Source organism: Lontra canadensis, unplaced genomic scaffold (genome assembly GCF_010015895.1).
Source record: "Lontra canadensis isolate GAN:19392208 unplaced genomic scaffold, GSC_riverotter_1.0 scaffold101, whole genome shotgun sequence".
Lineage (NCBI taxonomy): Eukaryota > Metazoa > Chordata > Mammalia > Carnivora > Mustelidae > Lontra > Lontra canadensis.
The window spans coordinates 2,149,945-2,174,136 of record NW_022631095.1 but is presented as its reverse complement, the minus strand read 5'-3'; the positions used below and the strand labels follow the sequence as shown (position 1 = coordinate 2,174,136).

Sequence of the window (24,192 nt, the reverse complement as noted above, 5' to 3'; positions counted from 1 at the left end):
ATCATAATAAAAACGAGTTTTTAAGTAATTACATTGTGCCAGCAATATACTATGGACTTTATTTGTTAACATTTTCCCATTTTATCCTCACATCAACCCTAAGAGACAGGTAATATTATTCCTATTTCAGAGGAAGTAAATCAAAGCTCAGAGAATTTTATTTATTATTCCAGTTCATAATTCTAGCAAATGACAAGCTGAAACTTGAACTTAGGATCTAATTACAAGGTTATGCCAATATATGTTGTATTCTAATGCCAACATGTTGTAAGTGATGGTTGAGATACAGTCGTACAAGAGTCTGACACAGAGACCAGAAATGTCAGGTGTCTGAATCGTGACAGCCCTTCCTTCCACCAAAACTTACTTCTTAAAAACTGGTAATTCACAAAATACGCTTTCAATATTTGAAACACTCTTCCTCTGTGAGAACTGATACTCCAAACAGACATGGAAGAAAATTTTGTGACATGACATTTACATTTTTTACCTTTATCCCATATTTTAACCCCGAATAAAGAAGCCCAATTAAGAAGCTGTAGCCCAAATTTATATTTACCCCAGTATCAGAAATCAGTGTCAAACAACATGAACCCTAAGGGCTATTTTCAGTAGCTTATAATCCTTTCCTTCATGATTATTAGAGATAGCTGAGTCACCACTATCTTTAATCCCAGCTAACTCTTAGAACCCTATTTTTAAACCAACCCTTATGATATGGCTACCATCATTAATAACTACTTTATTTAATATGAATATAAAAGAAAAAAAATCTAAGTACTCGTATGTTTGTGATCTCTTCTTTCGGAAGTAGCTTTTCCATAGTTGATCTCTCTTGATGAAAACAAAAGCAGCCAATACAATAAGGGGAACAATTGCAAAGAAGAATACCAGAAGTCCATCTCTCAACGCAGTATTCTTTTCTAGAGAAAAAAAATTTATACTAATGATCATTAAATTAGAAGTTAATGCATATTAACTAAGACATATTAGGTGATTACAAGTGTTTTACATTAATTTTCACATTGTTCAAAAGTCAAACTGACAGAAATTGAATACATTGAGAAGTCTTGTTCATACCTCAACAATGCCTACTTCATTTTTGCCTTCCCATTAGATAACCACTTTCATTAGTTTCTTATACAATCTTATACTATTTCTCCATGCAAATAAAAGCAAAAAATAAAGTATGCTTTTATTGCCAACCCTTTCTTATACACAAGTTAGCATATCATAAGCACTATTCAGCACATCATTTTTTATCACTTATCTATATAACTTCCCAAACCATACATAGAGGACCACCTCATTTTCTACACAACTATACAAAACTCCATTACAAGGACATCTTATAGTATATTTAACTAGTACCCTACTGATATTTTTCCAATCTTTTTCTATTCTAAAACAATGCTGTAATAAGTAAACTTTGTACATATAGGATATCATACTGGTGCAGGTATATGTATAGGATAATTTTGCAGAAGTAGAACTGTTATATCAAACAGTTGATGAATGCAAAAATGCATTCATCATTTTTTAAAGTAGTGTCAAATTATCCACCACAGTGGTGGCTACAATTCAGCATGCAAGCCAGCAATATATAAGAATTCCTCATAGCCTCACCCACAGAGTCAAACTCTGCATTTTGCCAACCTAATGGGTGAAAAACTGTATCTAATATAATTTTAATTTATATTCTTTTCTATACTATGAGATGAGCAACTGTTCATGTGTAAGGAAATACTGTATTTCCTTTATCTGCTCAGTCTATTTTCTATTGGACTATTGTTTCCTTTCTTCAGTTTCTAAAAGCTCTTTATATATTAGGAAATTAGCTTTGTGATTTGAGTTGGAAGTATTTTCCCTATTTTGTCATTTGTCTTACAGTAGTACAATGCTTTTCTTCATGCGTAAGTTTACTATTCATAGGTAGCTGAATTTATTAATCTTATTTTTTATGACTTCTGGGTTTTAATAAATTTTAGAAATTAATTTGATCTTTAGAAAAAGAAAGGATATAGTAAGTATAAACGGCAGTGATCAACTGTAAAGTTGTCCACATAATTTTAAGTTTGTAAAAGTACCAGAAATTTGTTAAAACTTGTATGAAACTACATGAAAGAACATTCAACCCAGTTAAAAATAATAGGAAGAACTAAAGTGAGCTTGATCTCTCATTTGATACTTACTAATGAGTAGACATAATTTAAATTAAAACATCTAAACCTGGCAAGGTTACGTTGAAACTGATACCTTCATACTGTCAAGGATATTAACACAAATTCATTTGGAATTTTGGTCAATGACCATAGAAAGGATTATACCTTCAACCTAATAATCTCATTACCAGCAATCTATTCTTCAACTGGAAAAAGCATGTAAGTATTAAGATGCACACTACAAAGTTACTGATGCATATTAAAAACTTATAAACAACCTAAATGTCAAATAATTAGAAAACCGCTAAGGCAAGTTTATGGCACATCCAATCCACTCGATGAAATGATACATGGCTATTAAAATCCGTAGTTCCAACTCTGACTTCTAGCCAAGATAGAGTAACGGGAACCAGATTTATCCTGGGAGCTTTAACAACCAGAAAACCAGGCAAAATATATTAAGCAACAGTGTTTAAGACACTGGGCATCAGATAAAGAAAAGCGATCCCTGAGAGACAGAAGTAAGGCAAGCTTTACACATGTGCCAGTTTGCTGCCTAGGGAAAGTTAAGAGATCATAATGAGAGGGGAGGGAACCCAAGCAAAGCTCAGTAGACTCCTTGAATTGAGGAGATGGAGCTGGTTGTCTGAGGAGGCCAAGGCAGCTGGAGTTCACTGAGCAAAGAACTGGAAGGGAGAGCGATGCTGACATAACTTGAAAGATCTGTGGAGGGTTCCTCTCAAATATTCAGCTGGGTACTGAGCAATGTATGCATATATAGAAATCACCTGAAGCCAGAGAAAGAACCCTCTGAAAGGATTAGCGGGAACAAACCCCACAGATCACACAGGACGAGGAAGAGTACCTATTCCTACCATTCACAGCAGAAAACTTCATAATCAGTATGACACTGAGTAGAACAAACAGAAGGCTTTTTGTCTCAGTAATGGGGCAAAATCAGCACTAGAATAAATGCTCAGGTCCTCCCTCATAGAGCTTAAAAGCAAGAGCCAAAAGGATCAAACTATGTCCAAGTAACATAAGCACACAAGAACAAGGCTCATCAATAGAAATCCCAAAATATCCAGTATACAACAAGACAAAATTCAGTTTCTGGCATCCAGTGGGGGGAAAAAAAAATCACAGGACATGCAAAGAAGAAACATACAACCCAAAATGAGGAGAAAAATCAATCAGCCAAAACTAAGAAATGCTACAGATGATAGAACTAGTAGACAAAGACACTAGAAGTTATTCTAATTGTATTCCACGTGTTCAAGAAGCTAGAATAAAGATCAAACATGCTATGTAGAGACATGAAAGATACATTAAAAAAAAAAACACCCAGAACTTACAGAAATAAAACTTACAATGTCTGTGATAAAAAACACACTGGATGGAATTAATGGCAGATCAGACATCAAAGAATAAGAGTGAACTGAACAATAACGATAGTAACTATTTAAAACTTAAAACAGAAAATAAAGAATTAAAAAAAAAATCAAAGCAAATCAGTGAGATGTGAAAATACTCTAAGTAGCCAAATATCCATGCAACTGGAATCCTGAAGAAGACAGAAAAAATATTTGAAGAAATAATGACCACAATCTTCCCAAATTTGAAAGAAACTATAAAAGCACAAATCCAAAAAGGCCAACAAATCTGAAGCACACCAAGGCACATTATAATCAAATACTAAAAACCAGAGATAAAGAGAAAATCTTACAAGCAAGCAGAGTAAAGAAGACACCTAAAAAACAAAAGACCAAAAAAGAAAAGATGATGGCCCATTTTCTCAGGAAAAGTAATGCCAGCCAGAAGACAATGGAGAAACATCTTTGAAGAAGTAAATGTGGGGGGTAGAGTACGGTCTCCAGAGGGTAGACACAGACTTTCACCCTTAAATTCTTTATCCAGTTATCATTCAAGAAGGAAGCAAAATAAAAACTTTTTAAGATATACAACAACTAGGGGCACTGGGAGCTCAGTCAGTTGAGGGTCTAACTCTTGATTTCACCTCAGGTCATGATCTCAGCCCCATGTTGGGCTCTGCACTCAGCACAGAGTCTGCTTGTCCCTTTCCTTCTGGTCCTTCCCCTGATCATTCTCTCTCTCTCTCCCAAGTAAATAAAATCTTTAAAAAAAAAAAAAAAAGATACACAAAAACTAGAAGTATTAGTAACTGACAGACCTACATTATAAGAAATGTGAAAATAAGTCCTTCAAGCAAAAATTCAATGATATCAGATGGAAACGGAATTTTACATACAAATATTAGAGCATCAGAAATGGTAACTACATGGGTAAATATAAAGACCTTTTCTATCATTTAAATCAATTTAAAAGGGGTGCCAGGGTGGCTCAGTTGGTTAGGTGTCTGCCTTCAGTTAGGTCATGATCCTAGGATCCTGGGATTGAGCCCTGCATCAGGTTCCCTGTTCAGCGGAGAATCTGCTTCTCCCTCTCCCTGCAGCATCCCCTGCATGTTCTCTCTCTCTCTCTGTCAAATAAATAAAATCTTTAAAAATAAATAAATAAATGTAAAAGATAACCAACTCTTGGGTGTAAGAGTTACAGAAGCCAAGTCCAAAGATATAAATTCATAAATTATTACTATTTAGCTTGGTATGATAAGCATGATTAATGTTCACCATTATTTCCAGTTTTCCTCCTCTCCCAAAATACAAAGGCTAAAAATACCCCTGTTGACTTCAGCTTAGGTATGTCCACATAACTTCTCTTAGCCAACAAAATGTGACCAGAAAAGGTGTATTGTCACCTTTGGTTAGAAACATACAAGGGTCAGGAAATTATTCTTTAAGTTACCTTCTCATGTTCAAGCATACCTTAGAACTTCACTCTAAGATGTTAACTCCTCATCATGGTGAATCCAGACCAGTCTAAGTCTCTGAGTAACTACTGTAAGCAAAATCAATCTATCAACCTACATTGCACATACTGATGAGAAAGGAAAATAAATGTTTGTTGTATCAGGTCATTTTTATCAGGGCTAATACACCCGATTACCTAATAAAGATGGCATTTAAAGACATTTAAATTTTATGGGACTTAAATTTAAATTTTATTTAAATTTTTTAAATTTAAATTTAATGGGATCACCTAGGGATGAAGATAAAAAGAGAAGAGTTATAAGTACTGAATTCTAAGATCTCCCAACTTTAGGAAGATAAAAAGATAAAAATAAATCAAGTTGGGGGCGCCTGGGTGGCTCAGTGGGTTAAGCCGCTGCCTTCAGCTTGGGTCATGATCTCGGGGTCCTGGGATCGAGCCCTGCATCGGGCTCTCTGCTCAGCAGGGAGCCTGCTTCCTCCTCTCTCTCTGCCTGCCTCTCTGCCTGCTTGTGATCTCTCTCTGTCAAATAAATAAATAAACTCTTTAAAAAATCAATCAATCAATCAATCAATCAAGTTGGAACAACCTAGCAACCAGTTGGGCAAATGTGCCTACAAAATCAGTATGTAACAATTTGTAGCAGCTCTTTGGGGCTATAGGATTTTCCTTTGTATACTGCGGTTTTATAAAATCTGGTGATTCTTTATAAAATCTTAGTAATTGTTAAAAAAATAACCAACTGTTTAAAGCAAAAATAATAACAATATATGGTAGGGTTTATAACACATGTAGAAGTATGATGACAATAGCATAAAAGCCACAAGGAGGGAAATGGAAGAAGCCGAGTGAAGTGGTAAAATATCACATAAAGAGAGACTGTGGGTGGCTCAGTGGGTTAAAGCCTCTGCCTTCAGCTCATGTCATGATCTCAGGGTCCTGGGATTGAGCCCCGCATCGGGCTCTCTGCTCAGCGGGGAACCTGTTTCCCTTCCTCTCTCTGCCCATCTCTCTGCCTACCTGTGATCTCTGTCTGTCAAATAAGTAAATAAAACCTTTAAAAAAAAAGAGAGAGAGAGAGAGACTGTGATAGAAAAATATCAGTATGACTGATTTAAACCCAAACATTACTAATTAAATTAAATGTAAGTGGTCAAAACAAGTCAATTAAAATGCAAAGACTGGCAGACTGACTAGAAGAACAAATCTAAGAGGCACCTGGCTGGCTCAGTCTGTAGTGTGTGCAACATTTGATCTCAGGGTTGTGAGTTCAAGCCCCATGCTGGGAGTGGAGCCTACTTAAAACAAAGCAAAACAAAACAAGCAAGATCAACTATATCCTGCCTACCAGAAATCCACTTTAAATATAAAGACTCACAACCCTCTGCACTGAGCATAGAGCCTACTTAGGATTCTTTCTCTCCCTCTTTCTTCCTCTGCCCCTCCCTCCTTGCCCCCACTCACACATACACTCTTACTCTCTCTCATTCTAAAAAAATTAAATAAATAAATAAATAAATATAAAGACAGAAATAGATTAAAAGAGGAAGAATGAGAAAGGATTTCCCATGCTAACTAATCAAAAGAAATCTGGAATCGCTATATTAATTCTTAACTGCACAGCTCAGAATATTACGAGCTATAAATAGGTCATAATGATAAAGGGGTCAATTTATCAACAGAACACAGCTTCACAGTACATAGAACAAAAACTGACAGAACGGCAAGGACAAACAGGCAAGTCAGCAGTTAGAATAACACCAGAGACTTCAGTATTCCTCTCTCAATAACTGACAGAACAAGTATATAGAAATCAGTAAGGAAATCTAAAACTTAGATTTCATGTCAATTAACATGAACTAATTATTTATAAAACACTCTAACCAATTATAGCAGAACACGCATTCTTTTCAAGTGTACATAAAACTTTTTCATGAGATAAACCATAATCTGGGCCATAATACAAGCTTCAGAAAATATAAAAGTATTCAAGTCATATAAATTATGTCCCCTGACCACAGTATAAGAAATGGTAAATCATAACACTAAGATATCTGAAAAATCCCACAGATACTTCAAAATGAAGTAAAGCATTTTTAAATAAACGAGTCAAAAAAATATTTTTTATTAGAAGTTATATTAAAAATATTAAAAGTTAATATTAAAAATATTAGAAGTTATTTTGAGCTGAATTAAAGGCACAACATATCAAAATTGGTATAATGTAAAAAAAGCGTTTTAGAGGAAAACTGATAGCACTACAACACCTATATTAGAAAAGTACAATCACCTCATCTTCTACCTTCAGAAATTAGAAAAAGAACAACAAATGGAACTCAAAGTAAGCAGACTAGGAGAATATATTTACAAAGCACATACGTCATAAAGGACTTGTATCCAGAATAAAGAACTCAAGAAGACAACCTAACTAAGAACTGGACAAAATGATTTGAAGACACATCACTTAAGATATGTGGATGGCAGACACATGAAAAAGTGTTCCATATCACTCGGCATCAGGGAAATACAAATCAAAACCACAATGAGATACCACCTCACACCAGTCAGAATGGCTAAAATTAACAAGTCAGGAAATGACAGATGCTGGCGAGGATGCGGAGAAAGGGGAACCCTCCTACACTGTTGGTGGGAATGCAAGCTGGTGCAACCACTCTGGAAAACAGCATGGAGGTTCCTCAAAATGTTGAAAATAGAACTACCCTATGACCCAGCAATTGCACTGCTGGGTATTTACCCCAAAGATACAAACGTAGTGATCCGAAGGGGCACATGCACCCGAATGTTTATAGCAGCAATGTCTACAATAGCCAAACTATGGAAAGAACCTAGATGTCCATCAACAGACGAATGGATAAAGAAGATGTGGTATATATACACAATGGAATACTATGCAGCCATCAAAAGAAATGAAATCTTACCATTTGCGACGACGTGGATGGAACTAGAGGGTATCATGCTTAGCGAAATAAGTCAATCGGAGAAAGACAACTATCATATGATCTCCCTGATATGAGGGAGAGGAGATGCAACATGGGGGGTTAAGGGGGTAGGAGAAGAGTAAATGAAGCAAGGTGGGATTGGGAGGGAGATAAACCATAAGTGACTCTTAATCTCACAAAACAAACTGAGGGTTGCTGGGGGGAGGGGGGTGGGGGGGAATGGGGTTATTATGGACATTGGGGAGGGTATGTGCTATGATGAGTGTGGGGAAGTGTGTAAACCTGGCGATTCACAGACCTGTACCCCTGGGGAAAAAAATATATGTTTATAAAAAATAAAATTAAAAAAAAAAAAAAAAAGATATGTGGATGGCAAAGAAGCACACAAAAAATGCTTAACATCAACAGGAATTAAAGAAATACCATTCATCTGCTAGAATGGCTAAAATTAAAAAAGACTGACCATATCAAGTGTTGGGAGGATATGGAAAAATTAGAACCTTTATATACAGCTGGAGAGAATATAAAGTGGTATAACCACTTGGGAAAACAGTTTGGCAGTTTCTTAAAATGTGAAACATAAACATACTCTATGAGCCAACCAGTCTTCTTAGTATTCACCCAAAACAAAGCAAGCATATATTCTTACTAGAAAGATACTGGTAAACAAGGAGCTCACTCATAGTCTATTAGGGAAGAAAGTAAATAAGTAATTACTATAGTACGTGATAATGCTTACAGTAAAAGAACAAATAGAAGAGGCATACTAGCGGCGCCTAGGTGGCTCAATGGGTTAAAGCCTTTGCCTTCAGCTCAGGTCATGATCTCAGGGTCCTGGGATCGAGCCCTGCATTGGGCTCTCTGCTTAGCGGGGAGCCTACTTCCCCCTCTCTCTCTGCCTGCCCCTCTGCCTACTTGTGATCTCTCTCTCTGTCAAATAAATAATAATATTTAAATAATAATAATATTTAAAATAATATTTAATTAATTATTAATTATATTTAATTAATAATTAAAAATAATATTTTAAAAATAATAAATAAATAAAAAGAAGAGGCATACTAATTCAGATTTAGGTAGTCAGGGAAAACTTTCAAGAAAATAAGCTATAAACTGAGTCTGAGTAGCCAATAGCCAAATTTCCACAATGTGAATATAATACTGTATGAAGACCAGAGTTAAAACAGTAGTAGCCTATTAGAGGAAATAAAAGAAGTTACAATGTCTTTTTTAAAAAGATTTATTTAACTGAGAGCAAATGAGCACACGTCCATGCACACACATCAGAGAAAGGGCAGAGGGAGAGGGAGGAGAGAGAATCTCAAACAAACTCCCTGCTGAGCCCAGAACTGGGTATGGGGCTTAATCCCACAATCCTGAGATGTGAGCCAAAATCAAGTACCAGACCCCCAACCAACTGAGCCACACAGACGCCCCAAGAAGTTACAACATCTTAAGCATAATGAAAAGAAGCTGGAAAGTTAAGCTAGGGGCAAATCATACAGGGTATTTAAGCTGTGTTAAGGATTTCTGGATCTCATCCTAATAGCAGTGTAGAAGCACTGAATTCAAAGCAGGATGATGGCATAATGAAAACAATTCCTGAAGAGAAACACTAAAATTCTATATTGTAGTTATGGAACATGGATTATAGGAAGCAAGAGGGAGCGTAGTTAAGAGTAGTATGTAATTCTGGGAGGAGTTATCTAATTCTGGGCAACAGGGATTAAAAAAATAAATACATTCACAAGAAATCCAGGAGGCAGAATCAACATATTTAGTGTATAACCAATGTGGGAAGTGAGGGAGAAGTACAAGGATGCCCAATTTCTGACATGGGCCACTGTATTACTGTATTACTTGCCATTGTATGTAGGTCCACTGTCCACACTTCCTCCGTATCCTTTAGTCTCACAATTTGGGGGAGCCCAGCCATTTTCACAGTGACAATTCTTATTGCTATTACATACCTTCAAAATTTAAAAAAAAAAAAAAAAAAAAAAACCACTTTGGTTAATTGTGAATATTGCTCTGCATCACAAACTCAAGAAAAGAAGCCAAGAAAAAGCATTCAATTCATGCAAATCCACAGGCACTCTTCTTAAGAATGAAACATTTATCAGATATCTAAATTCCCCCATATCTTAAGATCTTGGAAAGTCTCACCTAAGCCTCATTCCCTCATCGGGAATTCTCATAATTCAATGCTACTTCATGAACAAATCAAAAGAGAATATTACCTACCCCATGTCCGTGACACTTTTTCTGAATATCACAGTCATAATTCAGAACAGAAGCATTTACGCATTGAAAGTTTCTACAAATCTGAAAAAAAAAAAGTGAACTAATGAATAAGGAAAAATTGAACACATTAATCAAGTGCCCAGAAGAAAAGAGCTATGCGCACAGATTATTTCATGCTGAATTCTTTTAAACTTGGAAGGAATTGTTAACATTTTATAATGAAAATGTAGAAAAATAAGTGAAATTAACATAACTATCAAAAAAGACCAGGATGACACAAAGGCCAAAAACAATGATAAAACTATAATCTATTATCCCATACAAATATAGATATGAAAACCCTAAGTAAAATATTCACAAATGGACTTTTTCAAGTCAAAAGTAACCAGATAGAGTTGATATCACTATTATAAGAAAATTAAATTATAAGAAAGGCTCAATAATAAGAAATCTATTACCATAATACCTCATATAAATTGTCATCATTATAAGATACCGAAACAGTATTCCATAAAATTTAAAACTCAATTTAATTTTTAAAATTCTTCCAAAATAAAAGTTTACCTTGTTGATAAGATAAAATCTATCTTCCAGTATCATGATTAATGATGAATTAATAGAAACATTTCTATTAAAAGCACTATTGAAAGTAAGTCATTATTATCTTATATAGTTCTAGAAATTCTGAGATATGAAATACAAATGAGTCCTAAATATTGAAAGAGATATAATAAGTATCATTACATGAGAAAAATATTACAGACCTAAAGGAATCAGCTAAAAACTTACTAGAAATTAAAACTTATGAAAAACTATTCTTTTTTTTTTTTTTAAGATTTTATTTATTTGACAGGCAGAGATCACAAGTAGGCAGAGAGGCAGGCAGATAGAGGGGTGGAAGCAGGCTCCCTGCTGAGCAGAGAGCCTGATGTGGGACTTGATCCCAGGACCCTGGGATCACGACCTGAGCTGAAAGCAGAGGCTTTAACCCACTGAGCCACCCAGGTGCCCCTGAAAAACTATTCTTTAGAGATAAGTTAGAAAAAGAGACTAACTTTTCTTAAAGGTTATGGAGTACTATCTTAAAATTTTATTAAGCAACCAACTACACAAAATCAGAATGTTTAAATGCTCTAATGAAATAAAGAATAATTAGAGAATAATGCAATATCAATAGATACATTTATTATTCTGAAAATACATAGGTTTCAACATTATTACAGAGTCAGAGGATCGTCCAAATTCTTTAATAACTTTCAGTTAATTTTTAGGTAAGAAATATATTCATATGATTAGAAATTTTTAAAGTACAGAAGATTCTACAGTAATAAGTCACTCCTCCCCTGTCCTCCACCCACCCATTTCTCTGAATAAAGATTTCAAAATACTTTTTTCAAATGTATGAGCTTTAGAGGAGATATTTACCAATAGCTTCTCTATTCAGCTAGGAGGAGACTTTTCTTTTAATAACTGACTTAGAGTAGATGACTGAGGCATTAAATAAGGTCACAGAAATAAGATGAAATGTGTTAAGATCTCACAGACTCACTTTAGGGAACACAACTTCCTAGTTCTTAGTAGAAAACAGTGTTCTGACTGGCATTGTTTACTTTCTTGAATGGTTAGGACCAAATTGGAAGGAATACCCTGATAAACTGCTTGAAGGGGTAAAGTAAGACCATCCTCTCCAATACTACCCAGCCTCCACCACCACCACCAACCACAAGTGAAGGAGGGCAGATGAACTTAACTTTTGGACTTCCTGCTTATTAAATTCAGGGTGTGACTTTGGAGCCAAAGCAGAACTACCTAGGATAATTTAAAAAGGAGTTACTAAAGAGTTCTCTTTTTTCATTTCTTTTCCCCCTTAATGTTTAGTTCCTCCCCTAAATAAACGTTGAATATATAAAGCTTGAAACTAATATTATACTATAAGTTAACTAAATTGACTTTAAATAAAAAATATAATATGTATATGTATGTACTGTCAGCCTGCTCAAAGTCCCCGGAGTACAGCCTTTGGTAGATACCAGAAAGAACAGAATCCAACTTATCCTATTTACCACTATAGAAAATTCTGGTATTTGGGCACCTGGGTGGTTCATTCAGTTAAGTGCCCGCCTTCAGCTCAGGTCATGATCCCAGGGTCCTGGGATCGAGCCCAATGTCGGGCTCCCTGCTCAGTGAGAACCCACTTCTCCCTCTGCCTCCCATTCTCCCTGCTTGTGTGCTCGCTCACTCTCTCTCTGTGTCAAATAAATAAATAAAATCTTTAAAAAAAAAGAAAAAGAAAATGTTTGGTGTTTTGTTCCATCAGTATATAAGTATAGGTACATATACCAAGCATTTGCTACCCTTGTACATGAATGTTGTTGACACAGTAACACAACACAAAAAGACAAAAATTTTAAATAAAACACAAAAAGATAAAAGCCCTTAAAATATACCTATATATGTTAGCAATCACCCAGAACTTAAAGCCAGTATTTTTTCAACAAAAAAAGAGTTTGTGGGGGTTTGGAAGTAATAGTGGTACATCTTACATGGGAGAAATCAGCAGATACTATTTTTCTTCCTGACATCGCTGGGAGAAAATGTGTCATTGCTATTTTTTTAAAAAAGCAGTATAACAGAAAGAAAAAGATATATAACCTCCACACTGAACTCATAAACACACACACTCAAACACAATTTGTGCAATATAATAAGGAAGAAGATAAAGCACAAGATATCAAGAAAACCTTTTAAAACAGCATTAAGATCATAGAAATATAATGAAATGTTAATGTATTAAACTGTACTTATAAAAGTCAAAGCCCAACAAAACTGTAAATATACAAAAAATAGGAGAATTTTTATATTTTACTGGAATACAAAAAGCTTTTCTAAGCATGACATGAAACTCGGGCAAAACAGACAAAGTGAAATAACTTTATGATATTTTAAAATTTCTTTGTAGCAAAGACAAATGCTAAATTATAAAAAGTAGATACAACTGTTTATTAATATTCTCTACATATGAGGAGCCCTTAAAAATGATAATAAAATAAGCCAGCAGAAAAACAGAAACTATAATATAAATACTGACTTAACAGAAAAGATACACGGAGCTAATAAAGATATGAGAAGATGCTCAAGAACAAATGCAAACTAAAATAATAATGTAGCTTTCTGTCAATCAGGATGTCAAAAATTAAAAAGATTGATAATATAAAACATTATAAAAAATAAGACACCCTCATATCCAATTAGTGGAATATAAATTACCACCCTCTTGTGAAAAGTAAACTGACAGTTTCTATCAAATTTTAAACGTATATATCCCTTAATTTAAAAAACTATTCCAGAAAATCTATCCTACAAAAGTACTTATAAAAGTAGATGAGATTAGGGGCGCCTGGGTGGCTCAGTTGGTTAAGCATCTACCTTCAGCTCAGGTCATGATCCCAGGGTCCCACATCAGGCTCCTTGCTCAGTGGGGAGTGTGCTTCTCCTTCTGCCCCAAACCTCTACTTATGTGCACTTTCTCTTTCTCTCTCTCTCAAATAAATAACTAATTTTTTTTAAGTAGATGAGATTAAATGTAGAAGAGTGCTCAATGCTGGTAAAGTCAACTAACAAATCAACTACATACACTCTAAACTTCTGCAATGTGGTTAAGTCAAGACTGCATCTATAATGGAATGAAGTAGATTTCCATATAATGACATGAAGGATCTCTGCACTGTGCTATTGAGTAAAAACACTTCATAACATTATCTAAAGTCTTATCCCAAAATGGGGTGGTAGGGAGTATATACACTTGTAAATGCCCAGAAAGAGAACTGGACAGATTAAAAAAATAGTGTTAACAGTAGTTACCCTTAGGAAATGAGTTTCAAAAGAGGGGAAATTAGCAGGGTATCAGCAAGGGACCTTTATTTTTTGTTCTCCATGATATTTTTAAATTTTTTAACGATGAAATCATTAAATAATAATCTTTTTTCTAAAGACTTTATTTATTCATTTGAGAGAGAGAGAAAGCACAAGCAGAGAGAGAGGGACAAGCAGACCCTCTACTGAGCTGGGAGCTTGACAGGACACCAGGCTCAATCCCAGGACGTGGAGATTATGCCCTGAGTGAAAGGCAGATGCTTAACCACTTAACCATCTGAGCCACCAAGGCTCCCCTTCCCATAATCTTTTAAAATTTTTTTTTTCCAAAAGAAGAAAAAACTTAGATTGGGTCATGAAATAATAAGTAACCATATGGTATTCATAAAGCTCATGCTTAAAACAACTCTGAAAAGAGTTGGACAAAACTTCTATTAGGCAAACTCAAATATAAAGAAAGTATGATAACAATATCAATCAAGGTAAAATTTAAGATAAAACCATGAAGATTTACCAAAGGGACATTTTGAACCAATAAAAAATGTAATCATGAAAGACTGTGGATGCTGAGAAACAAACTGAGGGTTTTGGAAGGGAAGGGGGTGGGGAGTGGTTGAGCCTGGTGGTGGGTATTATGGAGGGCACGTATTGCATGGAGCACTGGGTGCGGTGCATAAACAATGAATTTTGGAACACTGGGGAAAAAATGAAATAAATATCAAGTTTTAAATAAAAAAATGTAACACAACTAAAATGTAATAGTCGACAAACTCTGACACAAACACAGATTCAGCATCCTTAGTGCAAAAAATGTTATACACAGGGAAATGAAAACAGAAAGCTACTAGGAGACTTTTACATTCCTTTCTCTAAATCTTGAACACACCGAGAACAAATAAGAATATGAAAGATCTGGAAATATAATTATCAAACACTATACGTTATAAGTGAGAATACACTCTTCGCATGCAGTTGGAATATTTATGCAAGAGTGAAGAGAGAGTCAACTCATTAAACATGGAGGTTTCATTCTAAGAAATGACCAAAGATATTAAACCAAGCACCAAATCTGACGTGAACACCTGACAGCTTTTACAGCCGTCAAAGTGTGTCCAATTTCCAAAGCAGAGTCATTTTCATAGTCAGGAAATCTTTTTGCCACCTCTTTCTTACATTTTGGGAAAGGGAAAAAGCCATATTTTGTTGGTTATGATTTTCAAACCAGGCAATCATGTACTTTTTTATACAGTCATTGGTTCAGAGAAAAATCTCATAACTTTGGTAACCCATACATTTTTAAGTAATCAAGCATTCCAATAAACTGAGTCACCACTGTCATAATTTTTTCCCACCAGAGAAACACTCAGCCTATGAATGGCAGCAAAAGTCTCTAAATGTCAATGCTGTGCTATTCTCAATCAAGCTGACAGAACACTTCTAAACTGACTTCTGAAGAACAGGGTACCAGTTTATCTTCATTTTTTTCACTTAATTTTTTTAAACAAAATACATTGCACATGGCTAAAAATCAAATACTGCTAAAAGTGTTTAGGATGTAACAACTCCATGACCCATTTCTATCTACACTGCCAGTCCAGCAGTCTGGAAGCAATATAAATGATAAATCCCACCCTATTTTAAATTAGTATACTATTTCTTTTTCTTTCTTTCTTTCTTTCCTTTGGTGGGGGAGCAGGGGGATAGTTTCCAGTCTTTTTTTTTTTAATTGAAGTATATATATATATATTCATAAAATATTAGTCACAGGTGTACACCATAATGATCCAACAATTATATATATTACAAATCACCCAGATAAGTGTAGCTACCATCTGTCATCATACAAAGTTACAATATTACTGAGCATATTCCCTACACTGTAGTTTTCATCTCCATGACTTACTTTATGCTATTTCTTGATTTATCTGTTCTAGACATCATCAACTCATGCCCTTTATGATAGGTAAGAATTCAGCTTTTTTTTTTTTTTTTAGATTTTATTTATTTATTTGACAGAGAGAGACACAGTGAGAGAGGGAACACAAGCAGGGGGAGTGGGAGATGGAGAAGCAGGCTTCCTGCTGAGCAGATAGTCCAATATGGGCCCCGATCCCAGGACCCTGGGATCATGAACTGAGCCGAAGTCAGCCACCTAAAGACTGAGTCACCTAGGCGCCCAGAATTCAGCTCTCTAACACGAACCCAAATACCTCTCCTTCGTCTTCTCAAATATTGCTTCATATTTACAACACTAATACTGGGATATTGTCCCATCAGTACATTACACATTATTCCTTGAGCAAGTTCAGAACTAGGTGGAAAAAAAAAAAAAAAAAGGATGCTTACAAGTGGAAATTAAAGTATCAACTTTATTTTCAATAAGGCATTTAACATGACTAAAGCAGACAGCAAAATGGGCTTCCTAATACTGCACCCCCAAAACCAAACTTACCTGCCTAATCACAGGTTGCTCTGGACAACCACAGGCCTCCCCCCACAGAAGCAGAGCCTGCCCTGCTAATTCTACTGCATGGATCAGAGAGCAGACCAGAATGTGCCCTCTCTGCAGGCAGGTAGATCTGAAAAGAGAAGACAGAAGGGGCTGAGGCACCCATGCCCAGTGTCTTCTCCCAAACTCATTAATTACATCAATGAGTGAAAGAGGGTATGAAAAAGGAACATACTGAGGCTGAGAGCATTATTTGTTTTCTTCCAGCTTTACTGAGATATAATTGATGTATAATATTGTGGGACTTTAAGTTATATAACACAGTGATTTTTAAAAAACTTGTATCCTGAGAAATGAGTACCACAGTACAACTGGTTAATAACCTGCATCCCTCCATATAATTACCATTTCTTTTTTGTAGTGAGAACATTTAAGATATATTAGTACTTTCAAGCATATAATACAGTATTATTAACTATGACCAAAATGCTTAATATTAGATTCCAAGAATTTATTCATCTTTAAACTGGAAATTTATATCCTTTGACTAACATCTTCCCATTTCCACCACCTCCCTACCTTGAATCCCTGGAAATCACCATTCTACTTTCAGTTTCTATTAGTTCGGCTTTTTAGATTCCACACATTAAGTTCAGACAGTATTTGTCTTTCTCCATCTGACTTTTTTCACTTAGCATAACACCCTCAAGATACACCTATGTTGTCACAAGTGGCAGAATTTCCTTCTTTCTCATGGCTGAATAATATTCCATTCTGTGTGTATGTATGTATATATGTGTATATACATGTGTGTGTGTGTGTACACCACATCTTCTTTACCCATTCATCAGCTGATGGCCACTTAGGTTATCCTGGCTATTGTAAATAATGCTATAATTATTATAGGAGTACAGATATCTCCTCAAGATCCTGTTTCATTTCCCCTGGATATACACCCAGAAGTGGGATTGCTGGATCATATGGTAGATCTATTTTTCATTTTTTGAGGAAATTCCATACTATTTTCTACAGAGGCTGTACCAGTTTACATTCCCACCAATGATGGATAGGAGTTCCATTTTCCCGATGTCCTCATGAACAGTTATCTCTTGACATTTGATGAGAGCTATATAACAAGGATGAGGTGGTATCTCATTGTGATTTTGACATGCATTTCCCTAATGATTAGTGATGCTAAACATTTCTTCATGTACCTGTTGGCCATTTGTTGTCTTTATAAAAACGTCTGTTCAGGTCCTTTGCACATATTTTAAAAATTGGATTGCTTTTTTGCTATTGAGTTATATGAATTCCTTACATATTTTGGATATTAACTTCTTATCAGATAAATGATTTGCAAATATTTTCTCCCATCTCAAAGGTTGCCTTTTCACTTTTTTGACTATTTCTATTACTATGCAGAGGCTTTTTAAATTTTATATAGTCCCATTTAATTATCTTTGCTTTTGTTGCTTATGCTTTTGATATCATATAAAAAAATCATTTCTAACACCAACGTCAAGCAGCTTTCTTCTGCCTGTTCTTCTAGGAGCTTTACAGTTTCAGGTCTTATGTTTAAGTCATACTTCTTCTTGAGTTATTTTTTGTGAGCGGTATAAGATAGGGGTCTAATATTACTGAATATTCAATATGAATACCCAGTTTTCCCAGTACCACTTACTGAAAAGATTATCCTTTCCTCATTGAGTAGTCTTGTTGAATAGCCTTGTCAAATACTAGTTGATCGTATATGCAGGGTTCTTGCTTGGCTCTGGATTTAATTCCATTGATCTCTGAGTCTCTTTTTATGCCAGCACTATACTGCTTAGATTACTATAGCTTTGTAACATAGTTTAAAATCAGGAATTGCATGCTTCAAGCTTTGGTCTTCTTTCTCAGGACTGCTTTGGCTATTCGGGGTCCTTATGGGTCCATTCAACTTTTTTTTTTTTTAAGATTTAATTTATTTATTTGTCAGAGAGTGAGCACAGGCAGACAGAGTGGCAGGCAGAGGCAGAGGGAGAAGCAGGCTCCCTGCTGAGCAGGGAGCCCGATGTGGGACTCGATCCCAGGACGCTGGGATCATGACCTGAGCTGAAGGCAGCTGCTTAAGCAACTAAGCCACCCAGGCGTCCCTCCATTCAACTTTTAAGATTGTTCTATTTTTATGAAATATACCATTGGATTGCATTGAATAGATGGCTTTGGATAGTATGGACATTTTAACAACACTAATTCTTTCCATCCATGAACATAGGATATCTTGCCATTTATTTGTCTTTTTCAATTTTTTTCATCACAGTCTTATTGTTTTCAGTAAACATATCTTTCATCTCCTTTCTTAAATTTATTCATAAGCACTTTTTTAGGAAGCTATTGTGAATGGGATGGTTTCCTTTATTTCTTTTTAAGTTAGTTCACTGTTAGTGTATACACATGCAACTGATTTCTGTATGTTGACCTTGTATCCTACAATTTACCAAATTCACAGATTAGTTTTAACAGTTTTTTTGGAAGTCTGTAGAACTTTTTATTTAAAAGATGATACCATATCATATTCAAACAAAAACAATGTCACTTTTTCTATTCTGATTTGGATGACTTTTATCACTTTTTCCTGCTTAGATGCTCTGGGTAGGACTTTCAGTACTGTGTTGAATAAGAGTAGTAAGAGTGGACAACCTTGTATTATTTCTGATCCTAGGTGAAAAGCTGTCAACCTTCTACCACTGAGTATGATGTAAGCTATGGCCTTTATCTCATATGGCCTTTATTATGAGGAAGTACATTCCTCCTATATCCAGTTTGTTGTAAGTTTTTTAATGAAAAAAGTATGTTGTATTTTGTCAAATGCCTTTTCTGCATATGAGAGGATCATGATTTTATATTTCATTTTATTAATATGGTATATCATACTTATTTGCTTATATTGAACCACCCTTGCATTCCAGGGATAAATACCACTTGATCATGGTATATGATCTTTTTAATGTGTTGAATTCAGTTTGTGAGTATTTTGTGACAATTTATGCATCTATATTCATCCAAGATATTGGACTGTAATTTTCCTTTTTTGCAGTGTCTTTATTTGGCATCAAGGTAATGCTGACCTTGTAAAAAGAGTTCAAGAGTGTTCTCTTCAATCTTTCGAAGAGATTAAAAAGGACTGGCATTAATTCTTCTTTAAATGTTTGGTAGCACTCACTAGTTAAACAATCCGGTTCTGGGCTTTTCTATGTTGAAAGATTGTTGATTGCTGATTCAATCTCCTTTCATGTTATTGGCCTATTCAGATTTTCTATTTCATCATGATCTAGTCCTGATAGGCTGTATGTCTAGAAATTTATCTGTTTTCTCTAGGTTATCCAATTTGTTAGCATATAACTGTCCACAGTAGTCTCTTAAGAACCTTTGTTCTGCGGTATCCATTGTAATGTCTCCTCTATTTTTTATTTTTTGAGTCTTCTTTTTTCTTAGCCTAACTAAAGATTTGTCCATTTTGTTTATATTTTCAAGAAATCAGCTCTTATTTGATCTTTTCTATTATTTTTCTGTCTCTACTTCATTTATCTTTATTATTATCATGATCTTTGTTATTTCCTTCCTTTTACTAACTCTGGGCTTAGTTTACTCATTTTCTATTTCTTTGAGGTATAAAGTTATGTTGTTTGACATCTTTCATTTTTCTTAATGTAGGAGTTTATTGCTATGAACTTCCACATTAGAAATGCTTTTGTTGTATCCCATAAGTTTTAGTTTGTTGTCTTTACATTATGTTTGTTTCGAGATACTTTTGATATACCACTGGTTGTTCAGGAATGTGCTGTTTAATTTCTACATATTTATGAACTTTTGAGTTTTTCTCTTGTTGATGATTCCCACTTTCACACCAGTGTGGTCAGAAAAGATACTTGGTATGATTTCAGTCTTCCTAAATGGTACATAGGACTCTCAGATCACATCCCTTTAATGTCCTCCAAGAGTAATGTGCCACTCTCTCAGCTTCTTATCCCCTCCTTTCAGTCATGCAGGTCAAAAGTCCATACTCTGGATGAGGTGAGAGTGAACAGGTCTTGCACAGCTGAGAAAGCCAGGAGCTCGATCACTCAACCATTCTCACTTCCCCTCGTGGGAGAAACCACAGGCTAAAAAGATTTATCTGGCCCCTAAGCTATGCCATCTTGAGAGGGGTGATGCAGGTAAAGCTGTTCCTCTTACCCACTCTAATGTCTAAACTCATGTATTTTGCTCCAACACTGTGCTGGAACTTTTCTGCTGGAAACCTGGACTTCTGCAAAGGTTCTCTCATCTGTGGGTGATTGTCTAAGACTGTGTTTTTAGGGACTTACAGACTGCAGCCCAGAAGGGTTAGAGCCAGAAACAGGCCACTGAAGGGTCCACAGCCAGCACCAAGGTCCTTATTACCTAACTACCTAACACACAGTAGACAAAGCTCCTCCCTGGTCCCATGATATATGCTGCTAGATCCCACAGCTCCCACAAAGGCACTTTTGTCCATGAATGGATACCAAATTGTTATTGTTGAGGTGGGGTTGGAGGGGTGCAGACACAAATGAGGAACCTCTTATTCAGTCATGTTGCTGAAGCCACTGAAAACCTGAATGTTGAAGTTCCTCCACAAGGACACAGTGAAGTAGGGACTAAGTAGTTCTTGCCAACAACTAAAACAAAACATTGTTGATTTCAAAGCTAAGTATTAAGAGTGTATTTTCTTTCTTATATAGCTTTAGTTTTCGCTATAGCAAACACTTGCCCTTCTTCTTACACAATCGGCCTCTGTCATATCAATATTCAAACCCCCACCAAAAAAATTTCTAAAAAAAGGCTATTATGTCATTTCATCTTTTGAGTTCCCTCTTTCTCTAGAAACCTTCCTTTAGGGATCCCTTGCTCCAAATGAACTGATTATTCTCCAGCCTGGTACACAGCTATTATCTTGGAATTTCTCTTTGACATTCTTCTGTATCCTAGATAACAATTCTTTCTCTTTTCGGGTTACTTCCTCATTTGCTGGAAAAGTACATTAAATGATTTCCTAAGAAAAGAAAAGAAAAGATCAATTTTCTGAGCCTTTGAATGTCTGAATTGTTTTAATTGTGCCCATCTCACTTGACTGATACTTTGGCAGAATTCTAGGTTGAGACTCAGAAACATAAAAGTATGGCTCTCCCGTATTCCAGAATGCAGTTTTCAATCTCATTCCTTTATTTGTGACCTTTTTATTCTTTTGTTGGCTTTGGGTTTTTGTTTCTATTTTTGTTTATTTGTTTGTTTGTTTGTTTTATCTCTGGAAGCTATCAGGATTTTTCTTTAACAAGTGCTCTGTAATTTCACAATTGTCCATTTTCTCTATTTTCTTTCTCCAAAGGTTTAAATTAGTCGGATTTTAAAATCTTTAATTGATCCTGTCAGGCTTTTATCTTTCTCTCATTTTTCTGTCTCAGTCTTTCTGCTCAGCTTCTTCCAAGAATTATCCAATTTTATGTAACAATCCATCCATAGCTCAGTTATATGTGCAAAAGAGGAACAGGATACTAGCATTAGGATAGGGAGAAAGGCATCTCACAGAGGACAGCCAACTATGTATCAGAAGTTCTATTGTCTCACCTCCAACCTGGAGGAATAGGCAACTGCTTGCTGATGCTCTGATGACCACAGGGGAGGAGCGGGCAGATAGGACAACCAGCTAGCCTTTCCATGATTAGACTAAAAGTAATTCTATATTCAGTTTCACGCTTCACCCCACTCGTAGCTACAACCAGTTTTTCCAAATCTGAGCTGAAAACCAATGTGTTTAGGGTTTTGCCAGGCTTAGAGAGTCTTCTTCTTCACATCCCATCAGTTTGCACTATAAATTGTAGATTCCACTACCGTCTACTATCTTCTATCCTCTTTCGATTTTTCAAAACATGTTAAAATCTTTATTTACTGTGGAAATCTTATACATTCCACACTTCAAGATTTATTCCCTATTTATTCCTTTCTATTTTGAGAGGTTGTGGCAAATAAAGATGATAAATGAATATTACAATCCACCACATTTTATGGATTTTTTTTCCCAATAAATATTTTTACTTGGAACTTCATTAATTTATAATAATTATGATGCTTATCACCTGTACAGGACAGACAGAGTGGAGGATCTGTGGTCAAAAATTATTCTGAGTGTTTCTATGAGGGTGCTTTTTTTGGTCAGTTTAACATTTAAATTAATAGACTGAGTAAAGTAGATTGCTTTCCTAACATGGATGGGCCTTGTCCCATCAGATGATGGAGAGACTAGAACAAAAAGCCTGACCTGCCCCTGAGTAAGAATTATTCCTGCCTGCCTGTCTTCAGCCTAGGGCTGATTTTGTCTTCCTCCTGACTTGAACTAAAACATTGGCTCTTCATAGTCATTGAGACTGCTGGCTTCCAGACTAGAACTATCATCAGCTCTCCTGGTTCTAAGGCCTTTGGACTCAGGCTGGAACTGTACCATCATCTCCCCTAGATCTCCAGCTTGCAAAATGCAAATCTTGGCCCTTATCAGACCCCATAATTATATGAGTCCAGTCCTTATAATAAATGAATTATATATACATACACACACACACACACACACACACACACACACACACACACATATATATACTTCCTATTGGTTCTGTTTCTCAGGAGAACCCTGACTAATGCAGATACCAAGACTGGTTCTAGAAGAATAGTTTTTAAGGATGAGTTTTCTGTATTGGTCCCTGGGTTTCTGGAATTGGCTCTTACCTGACTACATTTAAAGATGTTAATGACTTTATTTGCAAAAGAAGAATACGGAGAGTCCATGCCATGATCTGGCAGGAAGACATGCAAAATATCACTACTAGTTATTCCTAATCAACTTATAAGAATCAAGGACTTGGGTAATTGTGCATATGATATTTTCAAACACTTCCGTCAAACCAACAAATATGAGATCAATGGTTACTCCTAATGTCACTGGACAAACTAGAGGATAAAAAGAATAAGCTCAGAAACTTGAACTCTCAGCTCAAATACAACAAAAATAACCTGAAGGAGACCCTAATCTTTTGTAGCCACAGGGCTGAGAACTCTGGAAATCAAACCCAGAATTTCATCCCTCAACTGGTGAGATTACAACACAAATTGGACCTCCCAACTTTGCAGGGTATCTACCATTAAAGTGAGGGTACTAGGGGGATAGAATGTAATCCTGAAAGTTGGAATGGGATGTGTGGCAAGACCCCAATATCTGTGTAAGAAGAAAAGTTCTAGGTCAAATGAACAGAAGTCTAACCTGAATCATGGAGCCCCTAAATACTGATGAATCCTTGCCAGTGGAAGCAGTCTCCCTACCGTCAACAGAAAAGGACCCTTCACTCGAAAGACGAGGGATTAGTACTGCATTGCCTGAGGAAATTGTAATGGTCTCCTATGAGGAAGCTGTCAGGCAAGACAATGCTGATTCTCCAAAGAAATCATCTCCAACAGCCCTCTTCTCTGTTAGACCTATCCACTAGACTCAAATCTCAGCAGGCCCCTAAAAGTGTGACCTATGAAGAGGAAAAGAACTACTTGAGTCCTCCAATTTATCATGACAGAACATCTGTCAGAATGGATATTAAGGGTGTGGGATAAT

At 35.7% G+C, this 24,192-nt stretch overlaps 1 protein-coding gene across 2 annotated transcripts in view; it reads right to left on the bottom strand.

Moving 5' to 3' along the window:
- The window catches only part of ADAM9 (ADAM metallopeptidase domain 9), a 142,641-nt gene that overhangs the window by 11,829 nt on the left and 106,620 nt on the right, over nucleotides 1–24,192 (bottom strand). For both annotated transcript variants that reach the window (XM_032838045.1, XM_032838044.1), the window contains 3 exons: nucleotides 10,217–10,297; nucleotides 9,837–9,942; nucleotides 782–923 (listed from right to left, as the gene is read on the bottom strand). In XM_032838045.1, coding sequence (XP_032693936.1) covers nucleotides 782–923; nucleotides 9,837–9,942; nucleotides 10,217–10,297 — 329 coding nt within the window. The remainder of the gene's footprint in view (nucleotides 1–781; nucleotides 924–9,836; nucleotides 9,943–10,216; nucleotides 10,298–24,192) is intronic.